The sequence below is a fragment of the Crocodylus porosus genome, unplaced genomic scaffold (assembly GCF_001723895.1).
Source record: "Crocodylus porosus isolate Cpor-Errol unplaced genomic scaffold, CroPor_comp1, whole genome shotgun sequence".
Lineage (NCBI taxonomy): Eukaryota > Metazoa > Chordata > Crocodylia > Crocodylidae > Crocodylus > Crocodylus porosus.
Genome location: NW_017728917.1, coordinates 16,275,117 through 16,300,645, shown reverse-complemented (window position 1 = coordinate 16,300,645; position 25,529 = coordinate 16,275,117). Strand labels below are relative to the sequence as shown.

Sequence of the window (25,529 nt, the reverse complement as noted above, 5' to 3'; positions counted from 1 at the left end):
GTCGTTTGACCCCAGTACTCTTTCCTGCCATGGCAGGGGGTCGGACTTGATGATCTGCTCAGGTCCCTTCTGACCCTACTAACTATGAAACTATGAATTCATGAAAGGAATTATATGATCTGGTTTCCTGCAGAAGTTGGCGGCTAAAATCAATGACACAGGAGTCCTGTGTGCCTGTGAGTGGCATAACTATTCTGGAGAAACTGTTCCACAGTTGCAATTTCTAAATAGCTCTCTGTTTGGACACCCTGTTCTGGAATTAACTCAGTTATTTCAGAACAGTGTGTTCACCAGAAAGGGAAGGGATGGGGGAGAGGAGTTTATTTGGGCATAGGTAGATTGTAACACGTGAGTTATTTCAGAGGAGCTATGCCAGTCTGGGTAAAGAAGCCTTTGACATTTGACGTTGTGAACCTCCTACCCTCAGCAGATTAAGTCTTCAGTGCTAAGCAGTTGCATCACACCAGGTGCATGTGGAGTTTGCTAGGTGTCATTCAGTACTTGAAATGGGCATAGATGTACATGGGAAAGGAAGGCATAGGTGTGGGCACCTCTGGTAGGTGTGGCATGGAGGCAGAACATGAGCAGACTCACATCCTCAGATGGAAGATTCAGAAAAGAAAAACAAAGTATATTGCAGGGAAAGCTTTAACTCATCATTGGCAAGGTTATTCTTGTAGTAAAAAGCAGGCAGCAAGAGGCAAAAGCAGGGCTGTGATGGGTAGCATGAATCAGAAGGAAGTCCTTTGTATTCTCCTTGCCTGGATACAGGTAGACACTTGAGGACAGATCAGGAGAGCCCCTTTATTTATCAAGATTTGGGGAAACAAAAACCCCAGTAACATACTGGAAGCTGAGAGAACAGGAGAGTGGGAGATAGCATTAGCTAGAAATGGGGAAAAACCAACCACAACTCTGAATCTGATCAGTTGTGTGGATATCAGTTGGATTTGAATTTGAATCCCAGGACTGCCTGCAGTTTGGGTTCTGGGTTGAAAGGATCCTATCCACCATTTAGCACTAGCGCATATCTTGTGCTTCTAAAGTAATCGGTAAACATTATACACGTTGTTGCTTTGTCTCGGCAGGTCGTGTACATCACTGCCACATTCCCATTTGTTATGCTTCTCGTGCTGTTAATCCGTGGTGTGACCCTGCCTGGCGCTGCAGAAGGCATCAAGTTTTATCTGTATCCCGATATCACACGATTGGCAGACCCACAGGTATGATAAGAATAGCTGGGACTGGGCTGACTCCACAACTCTGAAACAAGACGGGACGCAGGTGGCGGAGGGTGGTGGTGGTGCCAAAAGAGCAGTAGCTTTTTTTTTCTCCCCACGATCTTTCTGGGTTCAGATCTGCCATAACCGTCCATGCTGAACTATATTTTTTTCCCATGTATCTGGTTGAGAAAGTTTATTGTTAAATATGTTAATACCTCTTTCCATGCGTGTGTGTGTGTGTGTGTGTGTGTGCGTTTGTGTGTGCATATCTTTTTGTGTCAAAGGACGCTGAGGCTGTAGACTGTATCCAGTAATAGACTCTCAGCTTTCTTGTTAGGCTCTGGATAAGGTAAGGGAGATTTTTTTTTTTTAAATGAGGATAGTTTTTAGTGTTGAAGGGAGACAAACTTGAGCTTCAGAAATGGAACAACAAGGAGCAACCGTGAGTATCCGTATCACTCAGCTCCCGCAACCTGAGAGGAGGCGAGTGGAGGGAAAAGGGAATAGAGTAATGGAAAAATGAAAACGCTTACGCAAGTAGAAGCCAACAACTTTCTCATGCAAAGACACAGGAGAACAGGTGGGAGACAATTGCTTAGCACTGAGTAATGGGAATTTTACAGGCTCTGACTAGAGAAAGAAGGGAATCTTCCTAGTCGTGCTGCTGCTGTGGCAACCTGTGCAGTTCTGCCCACTAGCTCTTCCCCGCACCGTGATCACATGCAGCCTGCAAAACTCTCCAAATAGAAAGGCAAATGAGGGGAGGAATCTTGGTCTGAGAAATGAGGGAGGTGGGGCTTTCTTTTCTGCTGTTTCTGTTTTAATGACTCTCTGATTTAAAGCACTAAAATGCTGGAGCCACAGAAATAACTAAGCAGACAAAGTGTCATTGAAAGAAAGAGAGTGAAAGTACACTCCAGTCTTGCCTTCTTTCCACCAGCTGTTCAGACATGCATTTATTTCTTTCCCTGGTACCATATAATTACAGTGATTTGTTAGCCCTAAGCCTTGTGCCCAGGGTGACGACTGACAGCACAGGAAGGATTTGGATTCAGATTAGCTCAGTAACTTCCTCTTCCATGGCAGCAGAGCTGGCTTCAAGTGTAGGTCATCACGGACTCCCTATCAATAAGATTTCACCTTCTTCCCAAAGAGATCCTTGCACATGTGTAGGTGGATGATGCTGGCGAGCTTGGGGGGAACAAACGGTAAACATGTTGGGATTGGAGTAGCAAGCAGAGGTATATGGCTCCACGTAGCCAGACAGAGATGGATCCAAACTTGAGATTTTCTTGCTATGATGATACTGAATTTTGTATGCATTTTTGTACCCATGTCATTAGGATGATGCTGAGGTTAGAAACAACATTGCTTATATATATTTTTTATTTTTTAAAAACTTGTCATATTATATTCACGTCTTCTTAACCTCTGTGGTTTGAGTCCTTGCACTTGCATTGAAAGATGGGGTTGGGATCATTTGAAAAACTGTTCACATTGATCACTTTTGCAGCTTAGTGACTCTATAGGCAGGTCCTAAATGAAGAGCATCAAATGGATGCCCATGTACATAGGACTTTTACTGTTGCCTCTACATGATCTTAGCCCTTTGGAAAGTCTTGATCGATTTATGTTGCATGGTGGAGAAAGCATCATTTGAGCAGCAGAAAGACTAGAACTATAAGCTGCCTTTTGGGAAGGGCTGTTTGTACTGTTGATAACATTTTCGGTTTTCTGGTGGGCTCTGTTACTAATATTTTTCTTTCCTTAAAAAATGGTCATTTTTCATGTGAGATGCTCTTTTCTTCCTCTCGTGCCCTATTATCTGTCTCAGTTGAAGCAATTTTTTTTTTCTCCTTTTTTTTATGCATTTTTTAAATGACCGATTTCCTGTTTTGAAGGTTGCCATGGGGAAGTGCCTATATTAACAGTTCTTCCATTTTTTCCTTTAGGTCTGGATAGATGCAGGGACACAAATCTTCTTCTCGTATGCAATCTGCTTAGGAGCAATGACTTCCCTGGGAAGCTACAACAAGTACAAATACAACTGCTATAGGCAAGTGTCCATCCAAGGGGGTTTAGTGTCTTAGCTAAATGATGTAAATAAGTAGGGACAATGGGCTAATTTTTTTTTAATTAACTTGCTCCATGACATATGTGTGACTTAGGGACTGTTTGCTGCTGGGATGCCTGAACAGTGGTACCAGTTTTGTGTCTGGCTTCGCAATTTTTTCCGTCCTGGGCTTCATGGCACAAGAGCAAGGGGTGAACATTGCTGATGTGGCAGAGTCAGGTACGATGGTATTGGTGGCAGTGGTGGTGGGCACTGCCACCTAGTGTGTGAGCAAAGTGATGCAGACTAAATCAGCCAAAATCTAAGAAATAAGAACAAAGAGAAAACTATTTCCCGTAATCATCAGAAAAATAAGTACATTCACTTATTAATTTTTGCTTTTGTGTAGAACAGTAATAGCTACCTGGTGATTATATGGCTTTAAACTTTACTGTGATTAGTGTAGCAGTCAAACACAATCCTCCAAAGCGTACTAATAAACTGTAGTTTAGATTAGAGTTAAAATAATTGCACGCGTTGTCGTCTAGAACCAGAAATGTCAGTCAGTTTTGAAAAGCTACATCACTCCTCTTGTTGCTCTACCTTTATTTTGACAAAAATGCTACTAGCCATATGCTCTGTATTTTTCATTTCTTCTTCAGGCAAGCCTTGTAGTAGAAATAATGTCTGGGACTTTCAGAACAACAGAGGGAATTAGTTTTCCAAATTCCATTCAAAGGCAGTGGAAACTGGATAACCAACGCCCTTAGGTTCCTTGGAAAATCTCTGCCATCATGACTCCAGTTGTTGCAGGTCTATGCATTTTAGGGATCTCCAAGGTGAGGTTGATAGGGTTGTGAAAAGTCCCCTCTGAAATTGGTTATATTGCTTCCTCGGTGTCCATTAATATTCCATGTAATGTTCAGCTGAGCATAGCCCGTGACTAGACATGAGGCTAGATAGACTACATTTCATCTCTACAGCATGTGGGCAACTGTGATGCCCTGTATGTTGTCACAGTAATGGCAAACAAATGTGCCAGGTTAGATCAGGATTTCCAACCCCATGTGCTCCAAAATCAAAAGTCAGGCCCTCAAAATCATGTGATTGGCTTAAAAGGCATGAAACGTAAATGATGGTGATGACAATCATTTGCCATGCCTTTTCTTTCCTGTGTGATTTTTGAGCCTCTGGGGTTCGTTTTGATCAGGTTCTCAAATGTTCCTCCAGGCTAAAAGCTTTTTAAGTAAGTCAGCTGAGGTGACTTTCTAGTAATCACACTGCTTCAACAGGAGTTTGATCTTTCAGAAGAAAACAAAAAAGTCATAAAAACGCATGATAAAATTATGAGGCTTGCTCTTTACTAGGTTCTTGGTGTAAATTACCATGGCTCTTGAAATCAGCTGCCCAGTGTGCAGCCCATAAAGATCATTTTTATTTACATAAAGGAAACAAGCTAAGGCAATAATCTTGAGGAATATGTCCTAACAAGTAGAGCGGTCACTGTATTAACAGGTCACTTCAAAGAATTTTTCAAACATTTGCCTACATGACTTTTTCCATTAGAAACAGTTCTCCAGGTCTCATTTAAAATGTATTCTAGATCACACAAATTCTAGATCACACATCCACTGTTAAACCCAGCACCTTTATCCTGGTGTTTGTCATTTTTAAAACTGCATCATTTCTGAAACAACAACAATAATTATAACAACAACAGGAACAATAATAAAAAAACAGCTAACAGCTAGTTCTTAGATAGTGTTTTTCACCAGTAGCGTCCAGCATCGTTATCCACATTTTATAGATGAGGAAACAACCTCAGCGTTTGATCAGCACTTTATTTTGGAGCGTGTTTCCTTGTGAACACCTTTAGGGTTTTGGTTTGATTGATAGTTTTCAGCCCAAGCCGGTAGAGGTCAGAAGTCATAACTGATGGCTGTTCATTGGACTACACAGCATAATTTTGTAGTTGGAGGCAAGCTTCTAATGAATATGCATCCATATCACAATAACCACTGTCAAAACTGCTTCTGATTATTACATTTGTTACCTTTCCAATCAGAGCAGCTAGGGGCTGAATAAGCCAGGAAGGCTAATCTACCCCTCTCACTCCTCCAAGATGTGATGACAGCAGCTGTCCTGTTCTGTGCCAAAAAGATGACTTCACTTTTCGAGTGAGGCTACCTGACACCAATTACCAGCACACAGAACTTTAATTAGATCTGGATTGTCCTCCTCAGAATAAATGTTGCCCTTATGTTAGCAGTATGCAAATCTAGGCCTATTCTTCCGGGTAGGAAAATGAGAGAGGACCAGTGAGCGTTGCAGTCTGTGAGGTGAGGAGCATCCCTCGATGAGCAACGTTGTGCGTTGACCAGTGAGATTATTCCTCCATTCTCTTTCCTCCTGGACAGTTAAATCCCACATTTGGCTTGCTCACACTTGTGGTTCTGTTGACTTCATTGTTGCTACTTTTGTGAGTAAGGTTAGCCCCAGGTATGTTCTTCGGAGCAAAACCTCATTATCACACTGCTGCATAGCAACTCCATCTGCCAGATTCATCCCTTGTGTAATATTCCTGAAGTGAATACTCTCCAGGTAGGATATGGGTAACTTTCTATATATGGTAGCTACTCCTATCCTTGAATGGGAGAGACACAGTGATTTCACTGAGTTACACTAGGGTTGAATTTAAACCCTTGTTGCAAGTGATGCCCAAGATCCTGCTTCTTTAAAAAAGTCAATTTTTCTCCTTTATTTTTTTCCAACAATGTGCTATTTTAAGAAATGGCTTAAAGCCAAAGAAATGCAATGGGAGAACAAGTGCAGCACAGGGACTGTGCTGGATTTGTCTGCATGTGTGGCTTTACTGCATCTGCAAATACATCCCAGTGATAGAGTAATGTCAAGCCTTCCTTATTTCAACGCCATTTGCAAACTGTTTTGGATTAATCAGGTCTGACTCTTAATGCCTATTAAGCTGACAGAGAAGCCTTGTCCTCCATATTGTATTATAGCAAACTGCCTACTATCCACAGTTGGGTCTGCCCACTGGGTATCTTTCCAGCTGTGATTTGGCATTTAGTCGGCACCCGCCCAACAAAAGGACTATGATTATTGTACTGCCATTCTAATAAGCTTTTAACAATAGCCATGAACGTAGTGCAGTTGATCAAGATAATTATTCAGTGGAACATAGCTCCAAATTAAATACATTTTTAAATGATTTACATTAAATCAAATGGATGCTAGAAATGTGTTATTTCACATGGACATTTCTTTTTATATTTCAATATTTGCTTTCAAAGGAAAATTAAAAATAGCTCAGAGCATAGGATGCTTGTCACTGGAAATTAACACTACACGGAAACACTTTCACTCAGCAATAATACACACGCATTCAGAGAGGGTAGCAGCTTTACATCTGTCTCATCATTTGCGCAACCTGATGACATATGTAATATAGTAGTAATTGTAATTGAGTATTCAGTTGCTACCAAGGGAAGACTGTCTCCTGGAATTGAGGGACACACAAAACCCTGGATATTTTAGAGACTCGGCTATTTTTTAATTTTTTTTTTTTTGGTGCCTTTTGTCACATAAAACCTTAGATGTGTTTCATTTTAAAAAATTAACGCAATAAAATTAGTTACTCAATTGTTGGCTAATTTGTTTTTATTTCTATTTGAATATTTCAATGACTTAAATTCTTTTAATTAAAAAAAATCACCTCTCTCCTCTCTCTCTTTCTCTCTCTCTCTTTAAATTCTTTTCCTTGCTCCTTTTTCCATCTTCCTTGTTGGAAAGGAAAAGTGGGAGGTAGGAAGAGCATCAATAGAGATTCCCAGTGCAGGCTTGCGGAGAGAATTCTACCCCTGTTTTTCAACAGCTATAAAATGTCTGTTTCTTATTTTAAAAAGATAAAAAATGATGGTTTGAATTCATCCACCAATCCTGCAAGATGGTTGCCTTAAACACATGAACAAAAAAAATCAGACAATTTCCACAGTTCATGAAAGCTAGAAGATGGCAACAAGCCTCATGTTCCCAGTGTCCCTGTCTCCTGCCTGGAGATAGCATGCACTCTTTACAAAAGTTCTCATGAGTGATGGCTCACAGCCACCTGCAACCTGCCTGGCATCACATGGGACCTTCTGTGAAGCAAAACACGGGAGAGCGATGCAATGATGCTCTTGTGTGGATGAGTGAGATGTCAGCTGCTAGTGGCTGGCCAAGAGATGAGAAGGAACATACTCCATCAGTTAGCTATGGAAAGCCTCCTTCAGCTTAAGATAGGAACCTATGTTTTCAAAAGCAGACAGGCCAAGACAGTACTCCCATCTTTGTTGGTGTATGCAGCTTGTGTAGTCTGGCCAGCAATTTTTCCTGATTGGCAGGGCACATATTTGTCATGGTTGGACTAGGAAAGACCAGCGGCATAGGGGAGCATGAGTGAAGTGGCTTGGCATTAAGAACTGGAAGTGTTTTTCCCCCCAGCTCTTCCATTATTAGTAGCAGTATTATTTCCAAACAGTAAGCGACAGGTCCATAGCCGGTGTAAACAGAAGTAGTTCTGTGGCATTCAACGCTGTGATGGTTTACAACAGCTCAAGAGCTCAAACCAACCCTCAGGTTGGTGTGTTTGGGTCCTGGTTTTTCAGAAGGATAGGCCAAGCTGGCTCCAGTGTTGAAGGTCCCAGAGAATCCTAGAGGCAGCATCCTCTTTCGTTCCCTGCATACAAATGCCGCATGGGTATTGTGCATGCTAGAAATGGGATTCAGCCATTTTATTAGAGCAGTTGCCTCTATTACTGTTACGTTTTGTGACTGACAGTCGCAGGAAATGATCCACGATTGGCATGTTTGAGACAGGTGTTAAAACTGGCAGTCGGTTAGCAATGGTTTTTGGGTTTGCTTTTGGTTTCTGCTGTAGTCATGCGTGCTTCTTTGTCAGATAAAAGAGCCAAACTTTCACTTCTGGTATTTCCAGCTGCGTTTGGATTTATCTGAAGGGAACCAGGCATCCTTGCATTTGAGTGTGCCTACCCCTGTGAACGAGTTGATTACTTACTATGTCTATTCCCTTTTCCCCCATCCTATTTTCTCTTTCTCCTCTAGGTCCAGGCCTGGCCTTCATCGCCTATCCAAAAGCTGTGTCCATGATGCCGCTGCCCACCTTCTGGGCAATCCTTTTTTTTATTATGCTTCTGTTGCTTGGACTGGATAGCCAGGTTGGTAACTGTGACAGAAGATGTTTTTCTTATTGTTTCCTTTGTGCTGGCTGAGAAAGCTCATTAAATATGGGTGGATTAAAAAGAATATCTCTAAGGCTGCTTACACCAGCTTGCTTATATGCTGCAGAACTGCCAGGCATTTTGATGGCAGGCTGTTTTGCTCTGAGCAAAGAGACAGCGAATGAGTCAGCGGTGATCAGTGTGTTCTTGCTGGGTAAGGTTTTGCTGTCAGGACCTAATGGTATCCAAGAGGTGGAGCAATACTCTGTGGCCCAAGTAACAGCCCGTTCCCTCCTATAACACCATCCTTTATGGTTGGTATGCAAAGTTATCCTTTTTGGGGGGGGAAGGAAAAATAATCACCACACTAATAAGAGACAACAGGGACTTGTTCCTCTATGGCACTGAGTGCCAATGAAATCAACTGGAGCTAAGATTTCTGAGTGCCAAAGTCAATACACAGTGCAGTCACTAACAGTTAATAGAAATGCAGGTTTTGGCAGTTGTCTTGTTGCAAGGAAATTCAAAGGTGCTGCCATATGTCTGTAGTAACATAGCCAAAGCAACTCTAACCGTGCAGAGAGAAAAGCAGCCATCCTTTTATGGCCTGTTGGGCAGAGGTGCTGACGTGGATGGTATCAGTGGGAGTTCAGCATCTCTAAGAAGCACGCTGCTCCCTCCTACGTGAAGAGAAACATGCCGATTCTTTCAAGTTTTATTAATTATATAGCACAGGCTGTTAATTATCTAGCAAAGAAGAATCAGATCACTCAAGCTAAGAACAGGGTGCTTCTTGTGGCTGGTCAGAGGACCGTTAGTTTACAGCAGTGGTTCTCAACCAGTTTTGTACCAGGACCCAGTTGTACATCAATGGCTAGTCCTGACCCAGTGCCCCTCACTCCCGACCCGCTGCCGTCCACCCCCCGGCCCCTACCCCCAGTGTGTGGGGCAGGAGCTGGGCGTGTGGGGCAGTGGGGGGGGATAGGGCATGGGAGACTCCAAGCAGCCTGGAACTGCCACCCTGCAAGGGAAAATCCAGCTTCCCATGTTTTTATCCTTTAAAGGAGAATCCATCTTTTAAAAATTTGTTGATCTGTTGATCTATTTTTAAAGTTTGCTCGTGACCCTTTCATATATTCTTGCAACCCACTTCTGGGTCGCAACCCAGAGGTTGAGAAACGCTGGTTTAGAGGAACATTAGTGTAAATACCACAAAGGACTCTGTTAGTCATTTTTAAGATAGACTCTTCCAGATGTAACCAAGGATTACGCCGTAACTGAAAAAGCTGTGGTTGCCTGAGTTTCCTGAGCAAGAGGCACCACTTTCTACTCCCACAGGAAAGTAGCTCTGCAATTATCAAAATCCACTTGGTAAAAGCAGACTGTTGAGCTGAAATCCACTCTGCTATGAGGAGAGATTTATAAGTGGATTTTCCCCCTGAGGTTTCCCACTTGATCTCTTAAAATGTGTAGTGTTGCCATTTGTTGTAAATCACTCTCTACTGCTGAGTCTTTGAGATCCAAGGAGTGACTTTCAGTCATTTCCAGCCTGAAATGACTGGAATGCCCAGTGCTGTGCTTTATGCAAATTGAAAACCGTCTACAAATTTTAAAAAAGCTCCTCACTGTGTGGAATGATTAAAACTAATTGGAGCATTTAATTTCCGCCCCCCCTGCTTTTTGGAGTGCAGTCAAGCAGGGTTGTGGAATGGCAGAGCAGCTTAAGATCAAGTCAGACCAAAGGGAAGTGTTACTTTTAAAAAGAAAAACAATTTTAAATAAGGCTTTATACTAAGCTAGGAGTTCAAAAAAGCATTCTAGATTAACCACTGAAAGCTGTATAGTTGCACTATATAATCACTCCACCTGATGGGCGAAGGGTATGCTTTTTAATTTCTTTACAGTGTGCCATTGGATACCATAGGCGTAACAATGGAAAGAACAGGAAAATGTATATACTGTAGAGCATTACAAGTGCATGGCCACTCCATGTTGAAATACTAACTGTGGGACGAGCCGCTTATCCCTGGGTGCAGACTTTGCTCTCCATTCCATCAGAGCGTCTGTAACGGAACCAGCGGATTGCCCCATTGCAAGGGCTGATTGAGTGCTCAAGGAGGGCAGGGGGATTTCTCCCACTAACTTTAATGGTGCTGCGATTACCTGGGCCCAGGTCCTGTACAGCTTGGCTTCGTCCCTGGTTTCCTGCACCCAGTACTTATTAAGCTCAAAAAATTCGACACAGTGAGCATAACCAGAGAGCCTTTCATCACTGTGGGTCAGGCTGAGTGGCAGAGGGGAAGTGGGCAGCCTGGAGCCTGATAGAACAGCTGCATCTTTTGTATACTGGTTAACTATAGAAACCAAGCAGATTCCCAAGGACCACATAAGAAGACCAAACACGAGTTACCACACAATTATCATTTGGGTGTACTCTATCTAACTACTTTGAGATGTGTAGTAATTACTTGGCTCCCTTCAAACCTCCCTATATCACTTATAATCTGCCAGGTGTGATCTGCAAAGGCCTGGAAATGCCCTGCTAATTACTTTTTTGGCAGTCCTACTGAGCTTGGTGTTGTCTGTGAGGAAAGGAGTGGGAAGGGCACCTGTGTCTTGATACGGGTCACAAGGCTACATACCAAACACCAAAGCCTTCATTCCACAGACTGGATATTCACCAGCAGGACCAGAAGGAGAATTAGGCCCTAACTGTGGGTTTAAACTAAGTGATGTGCAGACGGTTCTCCAGCACGTCAGAAGAAGAACAAATGAGAACTCTTTTCCTAGTCAGAAGATTTAGGCTTTAGGAATATTTTCCTCTTAGCTTTGTTTTTTTCCTAATTTACAGTCCCCATTCATCTGAAACAGCAACAGTAGGAAAGCCACATAAGTACTTTCCTGTCATCACATTTGTTTCCTTTATCCTTGCTGGGTACATAGATAAAGAAACCTGCTTGAGTATTTTCATATGGGGAAAGTGGAATAAATGCTGAAGCCTTGTTCGAGGTTAAGCCCACCCACACATTTTAAGCTTGAGGTTACAAGGAAATGAATTGCAATTTGATTATGCAAAGTATTATATTTCCATAGAGTGTTGCTAGGGTGTCTTTATGGGAAGTTTAATTGTGACAGGAAAATGTAATGCATGCTGTGTGTTTCTTTCCCATCTAGTTTGTTGAAGTTGAAGGACAGATCACATCATTAGTTGATCTGTACCCATCCTTCCTAAGGAAGGGTTACCGACGGGAAATCTTCATCGCTATAGTGTGTTTCCTAAGCTATCTTCTGGGACTAACTATGGTGACTGAAGTAAGTAACATTGATAATGGAGAGCTTTTAAAAGCAATATATGTACATATTTGTATTGTGAATCAGCTGAGAAAGGTAAGTTGAACAAAATAACACTCCATAGCTCTTGCATAACTTTTTTACCATAAACTTCAAAATGTATTAAAAGGTACATATTATTATTGTATAGGTGGACTGTACAAGCAGGTAGAAATGAGAGACAGTGACATATCTGGAAAGAGACCCTGGGTCTTTTAACTCCTCATCACCTAGATCAAGGTTGCTCAGATTGTGGTTCAAGAGCAGTTATGTGGATGTACAACCAAGCATCCTTTCTTCGTGGCTACCTAGGATGACCCCAACATTTTTCTCTCTTTTAAAAGTGTGCCCGTGGTAGAGAGCTACTGGATTAAACTGATCTGGACCTTATCACAAGATAAAAACATAAGCACATAGCATTTCCAAAACCATTCCTTTATTGATGTCATCTGGCAAGAGCAAAACCGTAAAGGAAAAAAATAGAAAATCTGAATGTCACCCTGAGTAACCCAGTTTATAACCTCTTCCTAATCAGATATGTGCAGAACAGTTAAAGCCTTTGGGAATGACAGTCATTTCAAAACAAAAGCCTGAAAATGAATTACAGTGTTCATAGTATGTAAAGATTGCTAGAAATTGGCTTAAACCAAAGATAATTTTAAAGAGCGCTGCAGCTTAGTTCATATTTAAAGACTTCAAAAATTCATGTATAATACTAATCACAGCCCTACTACACCCCTCAATTTTTCTGCTGTATCATAACTAGTTCATTATGTAGTGCAGTTTTCTGTTCATGAATTGCAGTTTGGTTGGGCACCCCCACGCTATCCAGGTGTAACTGAATCTGGTGCAGTTCTTTACTTCTTGATCTAATCTATGGGCAGGCAGGTTTGTATTAAGTTAAACAATTCATGTTAAGTCGTTTCTGACTTTCGCCACTGTGGTACTTGAACTGCAGTGGTGACAGTGCATCGTGGGAATGAGCTAAGCACCAGGTTCTGGCCCATGAATTCATACACTCACTGATTTCAGTCCAGGCTTAAGGTACTATATTCAGTGTGGGAGAGATATCACAGCCTGGCTTCAAATTAGAAAAAGCCACAGGAACCTTCTGTAAAAAGATTAATATTGCTAAACTCAAATTTGGCATGGCGTGTTAGTTGAAGCTCCATCTAGTGCAACCAGAGAACTTGATTTTTATATCAGTTACACAGATTTGAATCAGTGAAGGTATTCTGGGTTTAGACTAGTCTAAAAACCAACCAACTAATATAAAGACCTGTTCGAATAAGAGCACTATTGGGACACTTATTTTAGAAATAGTTTGTGCCTCATTTAAAACATCAGAGTTTTTTAAAAAATCTGAGGGTGGGAGAGGGAATTACAATAACATCCATAAGTGATCTTTTGAACACTCAAAAAGGTTTGGATGTGACCAACATAAAGAGCGAGGAACATTTACATCTATATTGAAATTCAGCTCGTTCTGTTTGAAGCAGTTGCCAGAGCAATGAGTCTGGACAGTTCTATGTAATATTTAAAAATGAGAGAAAAGTGAGATACCTTCCTCCTGAGAAAATATCTTTCTACTAGATTCATAAATGAAGGCACCTCCTAGTGACCTGCCTTGCATTTTTCATCATATTAGAGTAGTTCATGTTGAAGACCAATTATTTCTTTCTATTATATGATTTCATAAAAGCTCACCCTAAAATACTTTTAAGAAGGAAAAACTGTCTCAATAGATTACATTAAGTGGCTTAATTTTGTTCAATTGCTGTCAAGTTTATAATTCTTTCTATAATAAACACGAACAGTGTGTGGGGAAATTAGTGCTAAGTACTTATTTTTACAGATGCAGCATAGAAGGAAGGTTACGGTGCTGGTTAGACACACATTTGTTTGGATAGTTTAGCTGGGGATGCTCCTGCCCTGAGCAAGGGGCTGGGCTGGATGACCTCTTGAGATCCCCGCTCCCCACCCCCCGCACCTCAGCCCTATAGGTCTGTGATTTTGTGGCATTTTTACATACTAAAAAGCAATCAGAAAAATATTTTTTGGTAGAATTTTACCTTTCATAAAGCATCTGTTAGAACTCCCAAGCAAAAACTGATTTTAGTCAGCCAGGTCCAGTACACACATTGTCTTAATGACTGAGCCTAACCTTTTATCTCTCTCTGTCTCTCTCGTCTATAGGGTGGCATGTATGTTTTTCAACTCTTTGACTACTATGCAGCTAGTGGTGTATGCCTTTTGTGGGTTGCATTCTTTGAATGTATTGCTGTAGCCTGGGTTTATGGTAAGTGGCCTACTACAAATCTTCCGTGAATAATAATGAAAATAATCAGCACTAGTAAGACACCATTCAGCAACCAGAACTATCGATTCCAGACTTTTCTTAGGAAGTGTTGATATTTTGCCTTCACTGTCAATTTACACTGACCCCTGAGCACCACATTTGAGCTGGGCTCAAGGCAACCTCCACATTTTTCAGGCAGACATGAGTATTTTTACATGCTAAATGATAGGTGCCCAATTAAACATTTGCATCTTCAAATTAAGAAGCCAGAGTTGAAATTTTGGCTGGCAGTGAAAAGCTCTGATGTCTTCTCAAAGACCTGCTTCCCAAAGCCCTTCACTTCTACATGGGTCAAGCCCTCCAAATAGAAAACTTGTAAAAAGTTGACAGATAATGTATTACAGTTCCATATTTTTAATTGATACTGATTTCCTAAGTTTGACAGTGGCCAAACTTGCTACATTGGCTGCTTAGGAATGGTTGATGCCATAATTCTTCATGTATCAGGTTTTATTTTAGTTTTTGTTTTATTATTTTTCATTTGGAATGACAGTCGCATTTACATTCAGATGGATAGTATCAGTTGCTGTATTTTCCTTTCTCACACACAACTCCTGCCACTCTCAGCAGACTCGCCAACATTAGCATTCCACTGTACCTAGATAGGTATGGGATAACTTATGAAGGCGAGGGAGGAGAAATATCCTTTAGCCTTCCAACGCTGCCAAGTAGGCTCTTCTAGAAGCCAGCCTTAGATTTCTAGACATGTATTTCACCCTTTTTGTATAATACTGGTGTATTATACAAAGTCCTGTAAAGTGACATTTCTTCTTCACCTTAGAAATTAACATCCCTGAAAAAGTAAATAGTGGGCACATCTACACATTCATTAATTTGCCTTAGGTACTATGCATTTAGCTTAGTACCTGTTTAATAAAGTGCCAACTAAATGCACAATAACTAGAGTTACTGCGCAGTAGCGCCAGCGCATGCTTTTTTCATGACGCTTACTGCGCGTTAGCCTAATAACACTGCGCAGTAGGCTATCAGCACAGTTTTTAGCCATCACGCTACTGCGCAGTGTTATTAGGCTAACGCACAGTAAGCGTCTTGTGTAGCCTGTAGTCTTGTCCAGTACGTCCGGCACCCACAGCTAGATACAATCTTCTGTACGCATCAAGTCCCACTGACCCAGAACAAATCGGACTTTTTTCCCCTTTGCCTTCTCTCTCAGACCCGAGGGTGCAGATCTCCTACTGCAATATCCTTTGCTCAGTCATGTTTTATAACTATATTGCATAGCTGTTATATTCAGGCTCTGGATAAAATGTTCTTTTCTTCATGGATTAACTATATATTTCAGGCGCTGATAATATTTATGATGCCATTGAGGATATGATTGGATACAGACCTGGTCCCTGGATGAAATGGAGCTGGATTTTAATCACACCAGTTCTTTGTGTGGTGAGTACTGAATCATGCTGTTCCACAGCCTGTCCGTGGTTTTGTTTGTCATGTTGGTTTCCTTTGAGGGGAGTGGTGGATGGAGTCTCACCATGTTCACATCCCAACTTACAAGAGACATATAAATGGTCCATTTTCTTATTCAATATTATGTATCATGCACCAAAATATTGTTACATCTATTAAGATTGCGAAGCCGAGTGCATACACTTTAGGAAATGCCAGAATTAAGGTTGCCTGCGCAGGGTCTCTTTGTGCAGCGAGTCACAGTATTCCCCCTGGCCTCTCATCTAATCTAAACATTGCAGCCCTTCTCAACTGGCTCCCAGCCCCCCATGTCCTTCACCAGCTCCCAACCCCAATCTCTTTAGAGACCTAGTTCTAGTCCCTCCCTTTCAATTCAACCCCAGATCGCAGGTTCTTCTGCTCCCCAGGGCTTCAGTTTCCCCAGACTCCTTGTCTCAACCTGTTTCTTTTCTGGCTTCTTTGCACTTGGCATTTGATTCACATGGCTTCTTCCTCCATGCTGTCCCGTGGGGGTTACTCAGAGCATGAGACAGACTTTTTCACTGCTCCCAGTTTCAGTGCCTGGTTCTCTACTCAGTGCTTCTGTAGTTGGGTCACCTCTCAACTGTGTACATACATATAGGTGTAGAGCTCCCGCTAGGATGTCTTCCCCTTGGAAACACTCAGTAAAGTATACCAGCATTGTGTGATACTGCTTCCTTTTCCTGGGTTCAAGCAATACCATATTGTATTTAAGCTACAGTGGATCCATGATTTCAGCATCATTTCTCTAACCTTTCCTTCTGTCTCTCACAGGGGTGCTTTATCTTTTCCTTGGCCAAGTATAAACCTCTGACCTACAACAAGGTCTACACATATCCTGACTGGGCAATTGGCCTGGGCTGGGTTCTTGCCCTTTCCTCCATGATCTGCATCCCGATGGTGATGGTCATACGCATCATACAGTCAGATGGATCGCTCATTGAGGTATGAATGACCCTCTGAATTGGGAAGTAGGGGGGTGCTTGAGAGAAAGGGTTTGGGAAGAGGAGAGAAAGAGAAGTTTAGGCTTTCTGACATGATCTACAGGAAAGTTACTTCAATATGCAGCAGACAAAGTGAGGCCTAAATGGAGCCTCACAGAAGTTGCTTGCCCTTGCCTGCATGTTTAACAGGGGTCAGTTGCCCCTGCAGGGCCCAGGCCACGGCATGAGATCCTCCACTTTCTGCATCCTGATAAGGAAGCCTAACCATATCATGCTGTGCTGTGTGACCTTAGTGAAACTGCCTCTTGTGTGCTGAAACCTGCTGTATTTTATGCAAAATCAAACCAGTCCTTGGAAGCCTGCCACTGTGGCCCTTGCCAGCATGGGGTCAGATACTTCTGTTGCCGGGAGGATGAGAACTGCATAGATCACCACTTCTTTTAGCAAACAATATAATCCTGTTTAAAGAGAACGCGCACAACGTTCTCTGGCCTAAAGTAGTACTGGATTTTACCTGCTTTCTATTTCTGCAAACCAGCTAATTGTTCCCTCTGTGAGCACCTTGCGACTGAAATATACTTCCATGCAGAAGGTCTCAGTTCTCAAGCCATTTCAAATGGAAACCCATACACAGATCAGTGAGAAAAGGAAATATTCAGGATCAACCCAAATCTAAATCCTGTATCCACAAACTCATTGCATTCAGCGAGATTTCGGTCCATATAAAAATGCCATCTCCCCAACAGGCTAAAACAAAAGCCTCACAGACATTAAGAAAGCTACCTGAGGTTTTTTTTTAACTGTTCTCTCCATAATGATTTTAATGGTCATTTCCAGTTCCTGCCAGGGCATTTTATTGGCTTCTCATTTTCTTGTCTGCATTATCACCATCTGTTAAGTGAGAGATCTAGAAGTAGCTAAAGCTGCCATATAAGACAAGATTAAGTAAAGAAGAGTGAATATATGTCAGCTGCCATCTAGTTCCTGCCTTCTGAAGTGAGAACTGGAACAAATGATGTAGCTTGGCTGCATTTTCAGCATGTAGAGAACATGTGGCCTGGAGGAGATCCTGCAGCACTGAGGGTCCACATTTAGATGGGGTTGAGGGACTGCTAGAACCCACAACTGCAAGTTGTTTCTCCACCAGCCCAACAGAGAGGCTCTGATTTTAGGTTTGCTTCCTGCCTTTGCAAAGGAATGGCTTTCAGAGGTGGGCTGGAGGACTAGGTGCAGGTGATAGATTACTTTTTAAGGAGGTATGCTGTGTGCACTCAGAACCCCATCTCTAAATCTAACCCACCAAGATAAGAGCCCTCAAATAAGACACCCTAGTCACAGAGAAAAATAGGACAACAGAGCTAATCTCATTCAATCTCTACACTATTCCCTCACCTGCTGTGTTGCAGTAGTTGTAGATACACACTTCAAAAGCTATACAGAACTGCAGGGAACTGTTGTGCCGTGCCAAGTCTCCATAATACTTTATAGATGGGGCAGGGCCATCTTTTTGTGAACTTGAACCTTTAAGATAACTTTGGTAACCACAGTGTTTGGTGATAATGGCAACAACAGTCTTTCCTGTGTGCTGAAAACTCAGGTGCCATAGGTTGAGAAACTCTGTTTACTTGGGTTACCCCAAATATGCTCCTTCAGATACACATGCACAAGTTATTAGACAACTCGTATGGGACTGTAGTTGGGGTTCAGGAAAGCTGTGTTCCCAAGCATCCTTGGGCTATCAGTTTCTTTTTCAGCACTCTTTTTCTTCTTGCTATTGGTCCTCCTTTCAGGAAGCCATCAACGTCCCATCCGTCCTGGGCAGTGTCTCATTGTTTGCTGCATTTGCCTTTTTGTCTTAAAGTAGAAACTCCATGAGGTATAGATACCATTCTTGTGTTGTGTGTTGGTAGATCTCATTGACTTGTAGGAAGATTTTGCTTCCCATGGCCTAAAAGTACAGCTAGGCCCAAGTAGATTAAGGACCGTTCTCCCGTTGGTTTCAGATTTACCTTCTGGACAAAAAGACAAAGGTGATTGTATTGAAGCTCTCTTGAAAAATACACATTCACTTGGTCTCAGACTGGTAATTTTGTCAATGTGTAGCCAGAGAGCCAAATTTCCTGATGGAGTTACTAGGTCTTCCTGTGGCACTAAGTGGCACTCATGGTGGTAAGCCCTTGCGAGTGCTAGCCCCGGGAGACAGCTGGAGATCGGGTCCTTCATTTGGAGAGAAGTATTTTACCGATGATAAGATTTATCTGTCAGGACTGAGGCAGTGATTTTTCTAACCCTTGACTGTCTTTGCCATTCTCCTTTCAGAGGATAAAAGCAGTGGCTGCCCCCAAGGAAGTGAATCGGTGGGCCAAGGACAGAGGAAGCACCACTCCATTTTGCGCCAATGGAACTGCTAATGGCGGATTGATCAAGCCAACTCATATCATTGTGGAGACTATGATGTGAGCTCTCTCTATGAGAGGATAAACCTGCTTTAACTGCCGTTTACTAACCATAGATTCTCATAGGACCAGGTTTACAGAGCTTTATATTTGCACTAGGATTTATTTTTATTTCTCACAGAGAAGTTATTTTTTGTGTGTGTGGTTTGTTTTGTTTTGTTTTTTTTTAAATATTTTGTAAGGTAATCACAGCAGACACCTCTCTGGGGAGGCCGAGCTTTCATATCAGACTAGATATATTACAGGAATTTACTATTATTGGGTTTTTTAAGTATATATCTATCTCTAAATATTGTACTCCTTACCACTTGAATTGATTGTCTTGCCAGCAATATATTCAAGTCTCAGACAGCCAGGTTTAGGTGCTGGTGTGGTGGGGAACGGGGTCAACCCTAGAACACACAAATGAGCTCTCTTGAGAGGTCTTTTTTTTTTAAAGAAAAAGAGAACAACAGCTATTGCTCTGAGAGTTTGTTTTTCAAAGGTGTAGTACTTTTTTTTTCCTCTGGTTCAAATGAGGTGAACGACAGACGTCAGGTTCACGTCAGGAAAAGGGTACTGAACACTGTGACATTTGTCATGGTCCAAAAATGTACATATTTGCTCAAGGGGAGGTGAGAAGTTTGGAGTGGAGGAGAAGTGGTTAGAAACAAAAGAGCAGTCAGGATCATTGTCATTCCTGAGCACAGCGGAAGAGCTTCATCACTGTGGAAGGCAATGACCACAGAGGAGAGCAGGTTTGCCAACTCAGCCCTCTTTACTCTAGCAAAATGTTTACTGCCTGCAGCAAAAGGTTTGTGCAAGTCTGAAGTTCTGGACACAGCCCCTTCGTTTTCCTGCACGCTGTAGTTTAGCCGAGGGGGTACTTGAGTTCAACTTAAATTTTGCTGCAACAGAACACTAGGCTTTTCTGGAGAAAAGCATGCAACGTGCCGAAGAGCTGAGTTAAGAGAAGGCAGCATTTGGTATCTGTGGAACTCCAAAAACAAAACAAAAAAATGGGAAAGATGTTTGGGATTTCTTTTATTCAACTATTGGGCTTTGATATCAGAAGAAAAACACCTTGAGGATTCCAGTTAACCTAGCAGCTATTCACAGCAAGTGCATTTTCAGTAACAACAAAAAATGACACGAGTACTTAAGCACACAGGTGCTTTTCATCCATCTAGCCCCACATGCTCTACCAATGTAAGGATTATCCTTATTTGTTTGCTGTTTTTCTTACTATTGGGGAAGCAGGCAAAGGACAGGGGCCACGAAGTGGTTTACCCATGTTTCAGAAAGGCACTGGTAGAACTGGACCCTTGACCCCACCATTACCCTGTTCTGTCACTGGACCATGTTGCCATCATTTTTGCTCTTGTTGGTGAATGCATTTATGGGGGCTGGGACTCTGTCTGCTAGGAGATAGGGCGCTAGGGGTTTCAAGTGAAGAGTCAGAACAGTATGTGATTTTCTTCGGTTTTAAAGCGTTACCTAGCATTCCAGTTTAAACAAATCTAAATAAGGCAGTGCTAAGCTTCTAACAAGCTGGACTGCTGTACCTGAGCTGGATATTGATCAGCTATTGATATCCCTAGGCCAAATTAAGAGTTATAGTAAGGGTTCAACTCCCTAAAGAATTTCCAACCTTCTGAGAGAAGAACCTTGTTTCATTAAAAGTGTTTTGGCAGGGAGACTCTGCAGGAAACCAGCCCTTTCTAGTCGGGCATCATTCTTCAGAACGAATCCTCCCTTATGCGATGCCACGGTTTGGCTATCCAAAGGGATGTAGAGAAAAGGCTTGATTCAGTAGCAAAGTCATACCTGCTCACGCTTTTGGCAGCGGAGTCCGTTAGCAGCAGATTCTGCCGTTTAAAGAGCAACATATCCAATTCTTAACATTCCTGCATTTACAAAAAAAAAGTCCCATGTGCAAGCTAGCCACTGCACCACACACACATGCTTTCTAGTCTTGTAGATACTTATGTCAAACAGACAGGGCAATTTAGAAGTACACAATGGACCAAAACCAAAACAATAATAATAAAAAGATAGCTTCTGTAGGTTGAGAGTTGCTTTAGGTTGAGTCTATCTGTGTTTTCAAATTGGGTGGGGGGGAGGGAGCCAAATTCCAGGAACAAGATCTGCCAATATGATATTGCTTTTGTTTGCTTTTCCAGTTACTGTAGTATGAAAGGAAACACTGCCACAATTTGTGACAGCAAATATGACATCTCACTAGGCTTGCCCATTGGCAGTAGGCATTTTTCAGGCCATTCCAGATGTCTTGGAAATCCCTCTGGGCTGCCCTAAGCCAGTATTATTCCAAATGGATTTTTTCAGAATTTTATGCAAGGGGAAAAAATACTGTATTAAAAAAATAACCTTTAATCAAGGAAAAGCAAGAGAGTTGAGTTAAAGCTAATGCTGTCTATAATTCATGCTATAAACAATTGAGGAAACAAGTAAAACATGATCCAAAGTGCATTCAAGTCAGTAAAAGAACTCACTGACTGTTGCAGGCTTTGGTATAGGCCTGTAATCTTGCACAGCATCTTGTCACACTTAGTGTACACACAACAAAAACATGAATTAATAGCAGAGCATCAGACTAATGGTTAAATCCCTTGCTTCTTTTGGGATACATTGAAATAACATTAATGCTTTGACATGGTATTTAGTTAAGCACACACCTGTTACCCCAGCATGCACCTGCATTAGGTGCTGCATATCTGAACGAAAAATTGTATGACATTTCCCTTGCACACTGAGAGTTCAAAAGTGTCTGATGAGCCAGAGATGGAGATTTCACCATGCATCACTCATTGTGGAGGGTGGCTTTGAATTATGAACCAGAGGATCAGTGCTACACCTTTAAAGGAGAACTGGAGCCCAGCCCCCTTTTTTGACCTATCTGTGCCATTCAAATCACTTGCTTCCATGTTCCAAATGAAAGCGTCATGCTCATACGCAGTGACTTCACTGAGGCTCTTTTAGGGCATGTTTCTGGCCCTGATGTGCTGTTTAGCCTGACTGCAAGGAAGGGCTGGACTGAGGAAGAGCAATTGCATCATCCTTTGCAAAAGCAAAACACTCACTCCAAAAGATTCATCTCCTGCTAAGTTTTGAGTTCCAACGAGCATGTTCATTTTGGTTTTTTTCCATTTTCCCCTAAGAATTCTGAATTTTACTTGATGGTAGATTTGCGTTGCAACATTATATTCTGCCAAATTAAAAAAAAATAAATAAATAAACATTTGTATTTTTTACCTATTTATGATTGTAAACATGACTAATTTTTCTAATTTACATTGTAGAAACGTGACCTATTCTACCTGTCTTATGTAACTGAGAAATTAAATATTAAACTATTGCAACTGTTTGTAGATTAACTGGTTTGGAGCCACAAGAGAAAGACCCCAACTTGTGGGCCAAACCTTGAAACAAAACCTATGCATTTCCAAAAAAAACAGCCCCCAAACCTGTTTGTTTTCTGTGACATTTAATGCACCTTTATACCTTGTAGTTTCTACTGGGTTTGGAAATAGCATTTTCAAGTTAGCTGAAGTCAGAAAGTATGGGGAAGATTTCTCCCAGAAGATTTTCAAATCAAGCTGTTCCAATTATTAGCTGAAATTTGGGATTCTTACCTAAAGCAAACCTTCCATGCTCTGTCGGTTCACCGCTCATTCGTCATGATCTCATTGGCTTAGCATCTATTACACTGACATAACCAGTAGTCCATCCTTTGATATTTATACCATGTTGTTTCATTCATAGTATTAGTTCTGGTACTCATTCACTTTCCTTTTCATCTGTGCATTGATGAATTTAGTCCAGTTAAATCCATAAGCCTCAAAAAACACTTTCTGAAGTGTAAGATACTGGATACAAAATGGGTCTGTTCCTGCGCAGCAGATATAATCACAGGAGCACAGCAGCTCTGTATACCATCTGAAAAATGCTAATATTCAGCCTGCTTTGCTGGATTGGGATGTGGGTCAGCAAAACTAATTTGCAGTCATGCACTTAGGAGGCAAAAGCAGCCCATAGCCTTCTAAATATAACAAGATAAACCATCAACAGGGCATGTTTATCATGCCATACCTCCAACATTACCTCTGGCTGATCTGAGCCCTGGCTTGCTGTCAGTGTAGTATGCACCCTACCTTCTTAGGTGCATGTGTATGTGGTTATTCAGTCTCTGTCCTGCATTTCTCTAGAGGATTTCATTAGGACACATGAAAACATCCAGCTGATACACCTTGGCCTGCTAGCATTTGTTGAGCACAACTATGCTTTTTACTTGTCACACCTGGCATAACTTGGGTTCAGACCTTACAGCTGCAGGTATCAGTGTCTAAACCCCTTCAGTGGGAGAATTGAAGCCTGAGAGCAAATGGTTACAAACTCCATATCTTGAGCTCACTGAATGCCTGGGTGGACAGATATAGTGGCAAATAATAAGTTAAATAAGCTCTGTATTGAGTGGAGTGGACAGGGGCTAACAGCAATTCAAGTGCACTTGGGGAAAAAAATAGATGGCTAACATCACCTCCAGAAAATTCAGCATATTTTTCCTACTTCCTGTAGCAACGATAGTGATATTTCATTAGAATACCAAATGAGACCCACCACCAGAAGTGTACACACACACGATTAGGAGAGATGGTTTTTTACACATTACAGGTCTTGGGAGATGATCTGATTAGGTGCTCCTGGCAAAGCGTACTAGTCTTAAGAAGAAAAAAAAAAGTCATTCCTCCTCCTCAGGAGTGTTTTATAGCATGAATGCCATGTCACCTCGCTTGAAGATGCGCAGTGATGGACTGTAGAGGGAATGGGAAAAGTTTAGCCAGTTTTCACACACAAGAAGCCTACCGTTCAAGACAGCCTCTAGTGAATAGTGATGAGTTAAAACAAAAGCCTGAAATCCAACATGGGCAAACTTTTGGGTCAGGAATAAAAATAATAGTTACCCCTTCTTTCTGTAACAGGCTGCAGAGAAACCACAGAACAAAACATCCCCCAAGCTTTGGGAGAGTTCAGATATGTATCTGGCCATCACAGCTTGGGCTGATCTCTTCCAGAGTTACAAGCCTTGTGTTTAGGATTAAGAAAGGTTATTAAACCTTGGATTAGATGAGTTTGGGAACCATCAGGATATAATGTTTAATCTTTGATAATTAGTTTTAACCTAAGCTACAGGTGCCCTGGATGGCATACACTTGCTAACAAAGGAATTAGTATTAACTAGGGGACATCGGTTTTACACCTGTGTGAAGTATCACTAATATATTTTGAGATGCCTTAGGAAAGAAAAGCAGAGTCTCTCAACAACACCTTGCTCCCGACAAAGAAAGCATCCCTATAGCAGCTAGTGACACTTCACAGATGACAGAAAACCAATTAATGCCCCTGTTGGATCTTTTTCTGATGAAAAAAAATGGCCTATTTCTGCCCAAATTAAAATCTTCACATCAAATAGTTGTTTCATTTAACTGTTCACATCTTATTCCAGTGAAAAACAAATTGGCACATTTTCAGTTTGGGATGGTTTTCAAGAACTAAAAAAAAAAAAAATCTGAAGAAGGTTACCAATGGACAACTTTAGGTTTGCTTTAAACTCAGAAAGAAGCAAATAGCGATAGCTGGCAAGAAAACAGGCAAAGCTGCTTAAAAAAATTAGATGGAAGATCCATGAGACATTCCATTTTCTCTTGCCATTTTTCACCAAAACTGAATTTTGGTGGAAAATGTTGCTGAAATAATTGAAACTCTCAGCTCCCAGATAATCCCATCATGGATGGAAACTGGTTGAAAAAACATTCAACAACATTGCTGTTAGCATGTCCACAAAAAAAGTCAGAATTGGAAATAAATCTTGCTGGGGCTAAACAAATTGCACTCCCTGAGCAGCGTGGAATTTAAAACAGCTCCCGTTAATTAGGTCTGGCCGAGAGCACTGCAGGTGTGCAGAGCAAGACTGAAACCTTCATTCCAGTGCATTATCTTTGTCACCTGTCCTGGAGCACATGCAAACCATTTAAACAGCCTTAAGTGAATGAATAGCTAATGGTCCGAGGTGTGAGATTTGAGACCCAAACAAGAGTACTGGGAGAGCAGAAAGTGAAGCCTGATTGGGACTAGAGGACTTCCTTCTTTATTGTGGAACATATTGTCTATAGATTGCTGATCTCTGCTTCTGCATCTGAGATGTAAAAAAGGTTGTACAGTAGAAAAAGTGAGAGAACTCCAGTGTTGAGCTTTTGTGGAGAAGCCGAAACATCAAGGGCCTAGTAGAACTGGTTTATGATCGGCTTCTGTCCAAAAACCCAAGGATGTTCTCTCATTGGATTCAAAGTATTGCTCTGAAACATGTGCTGTTCTAATAGGATGTTGTTTTCTCAGTGTAATGTTGTGATTGTTACCTGATAGCTTTCCAGGGACTTCGCATTATAAGAGGTGGTCCATCTTGTTTGATGTATTTGGC

General features: G+C 41.6%; 1 protein-coding gene across 3 annotated transcripts in view; it reads left to right on the top strand.

Moving 5' to 3' along the window:
- SLC6A6 (solute carrier family 6 member 6) overlaps nucleotides 1-24,674 on the top strand; it is a 63,283-nt gene extending 38,609 nt beyond the window's left edge. For all 3 annotated transcript variants that reach the window (XM_019536802.1, XM_019536801.1, XM_019536800.1), the window contains 9 exons: nucleotides 1,089-1,223; nucleotides 3,176-3,279; nucleotides 3,392-3,516; nucleotides 8,398-8,510; nucleotides 11,688-11,825; nucleotides 14,040-14,142; nucleotides 15,506-15,606; nucleotides 16,429-16,599; nucleotides 18,918-24,674. In XM_019536802.1, the coding sequence (XP_019392347.1) occupies nucleotides 1,089-1,223; nucleotides 3,176-3,279; nucleotides 3,392-3,516; nucleotides 8,398-8,510; nucleotides 11,688-11,825; nucleotides 14,040-14,142; nucleotides 15,506-15,606; nucleotides 16,429-16,599; nucleotides 18,918-19,058 (1,131 nt within the window). In that variant the 3' untranslated portion in view covers nucleotides 19,059-24,674. The remainder of the gene's footprint in view (nucleotides 1-1,088; nucleotides 1,224-3,175; nucleotides 3,280-3,391; nucleotides 3,517-8,397; nucleotides 8,511-11,687; nucleotides 11,826-14,039; nucleotides 14,143-15,505; nucleotides 15,607-16,428; nucleotides 16,600-18,917) is intronic.
- Nucleotides 24,675-25,529: the final 855 nt, after the last annotated feature.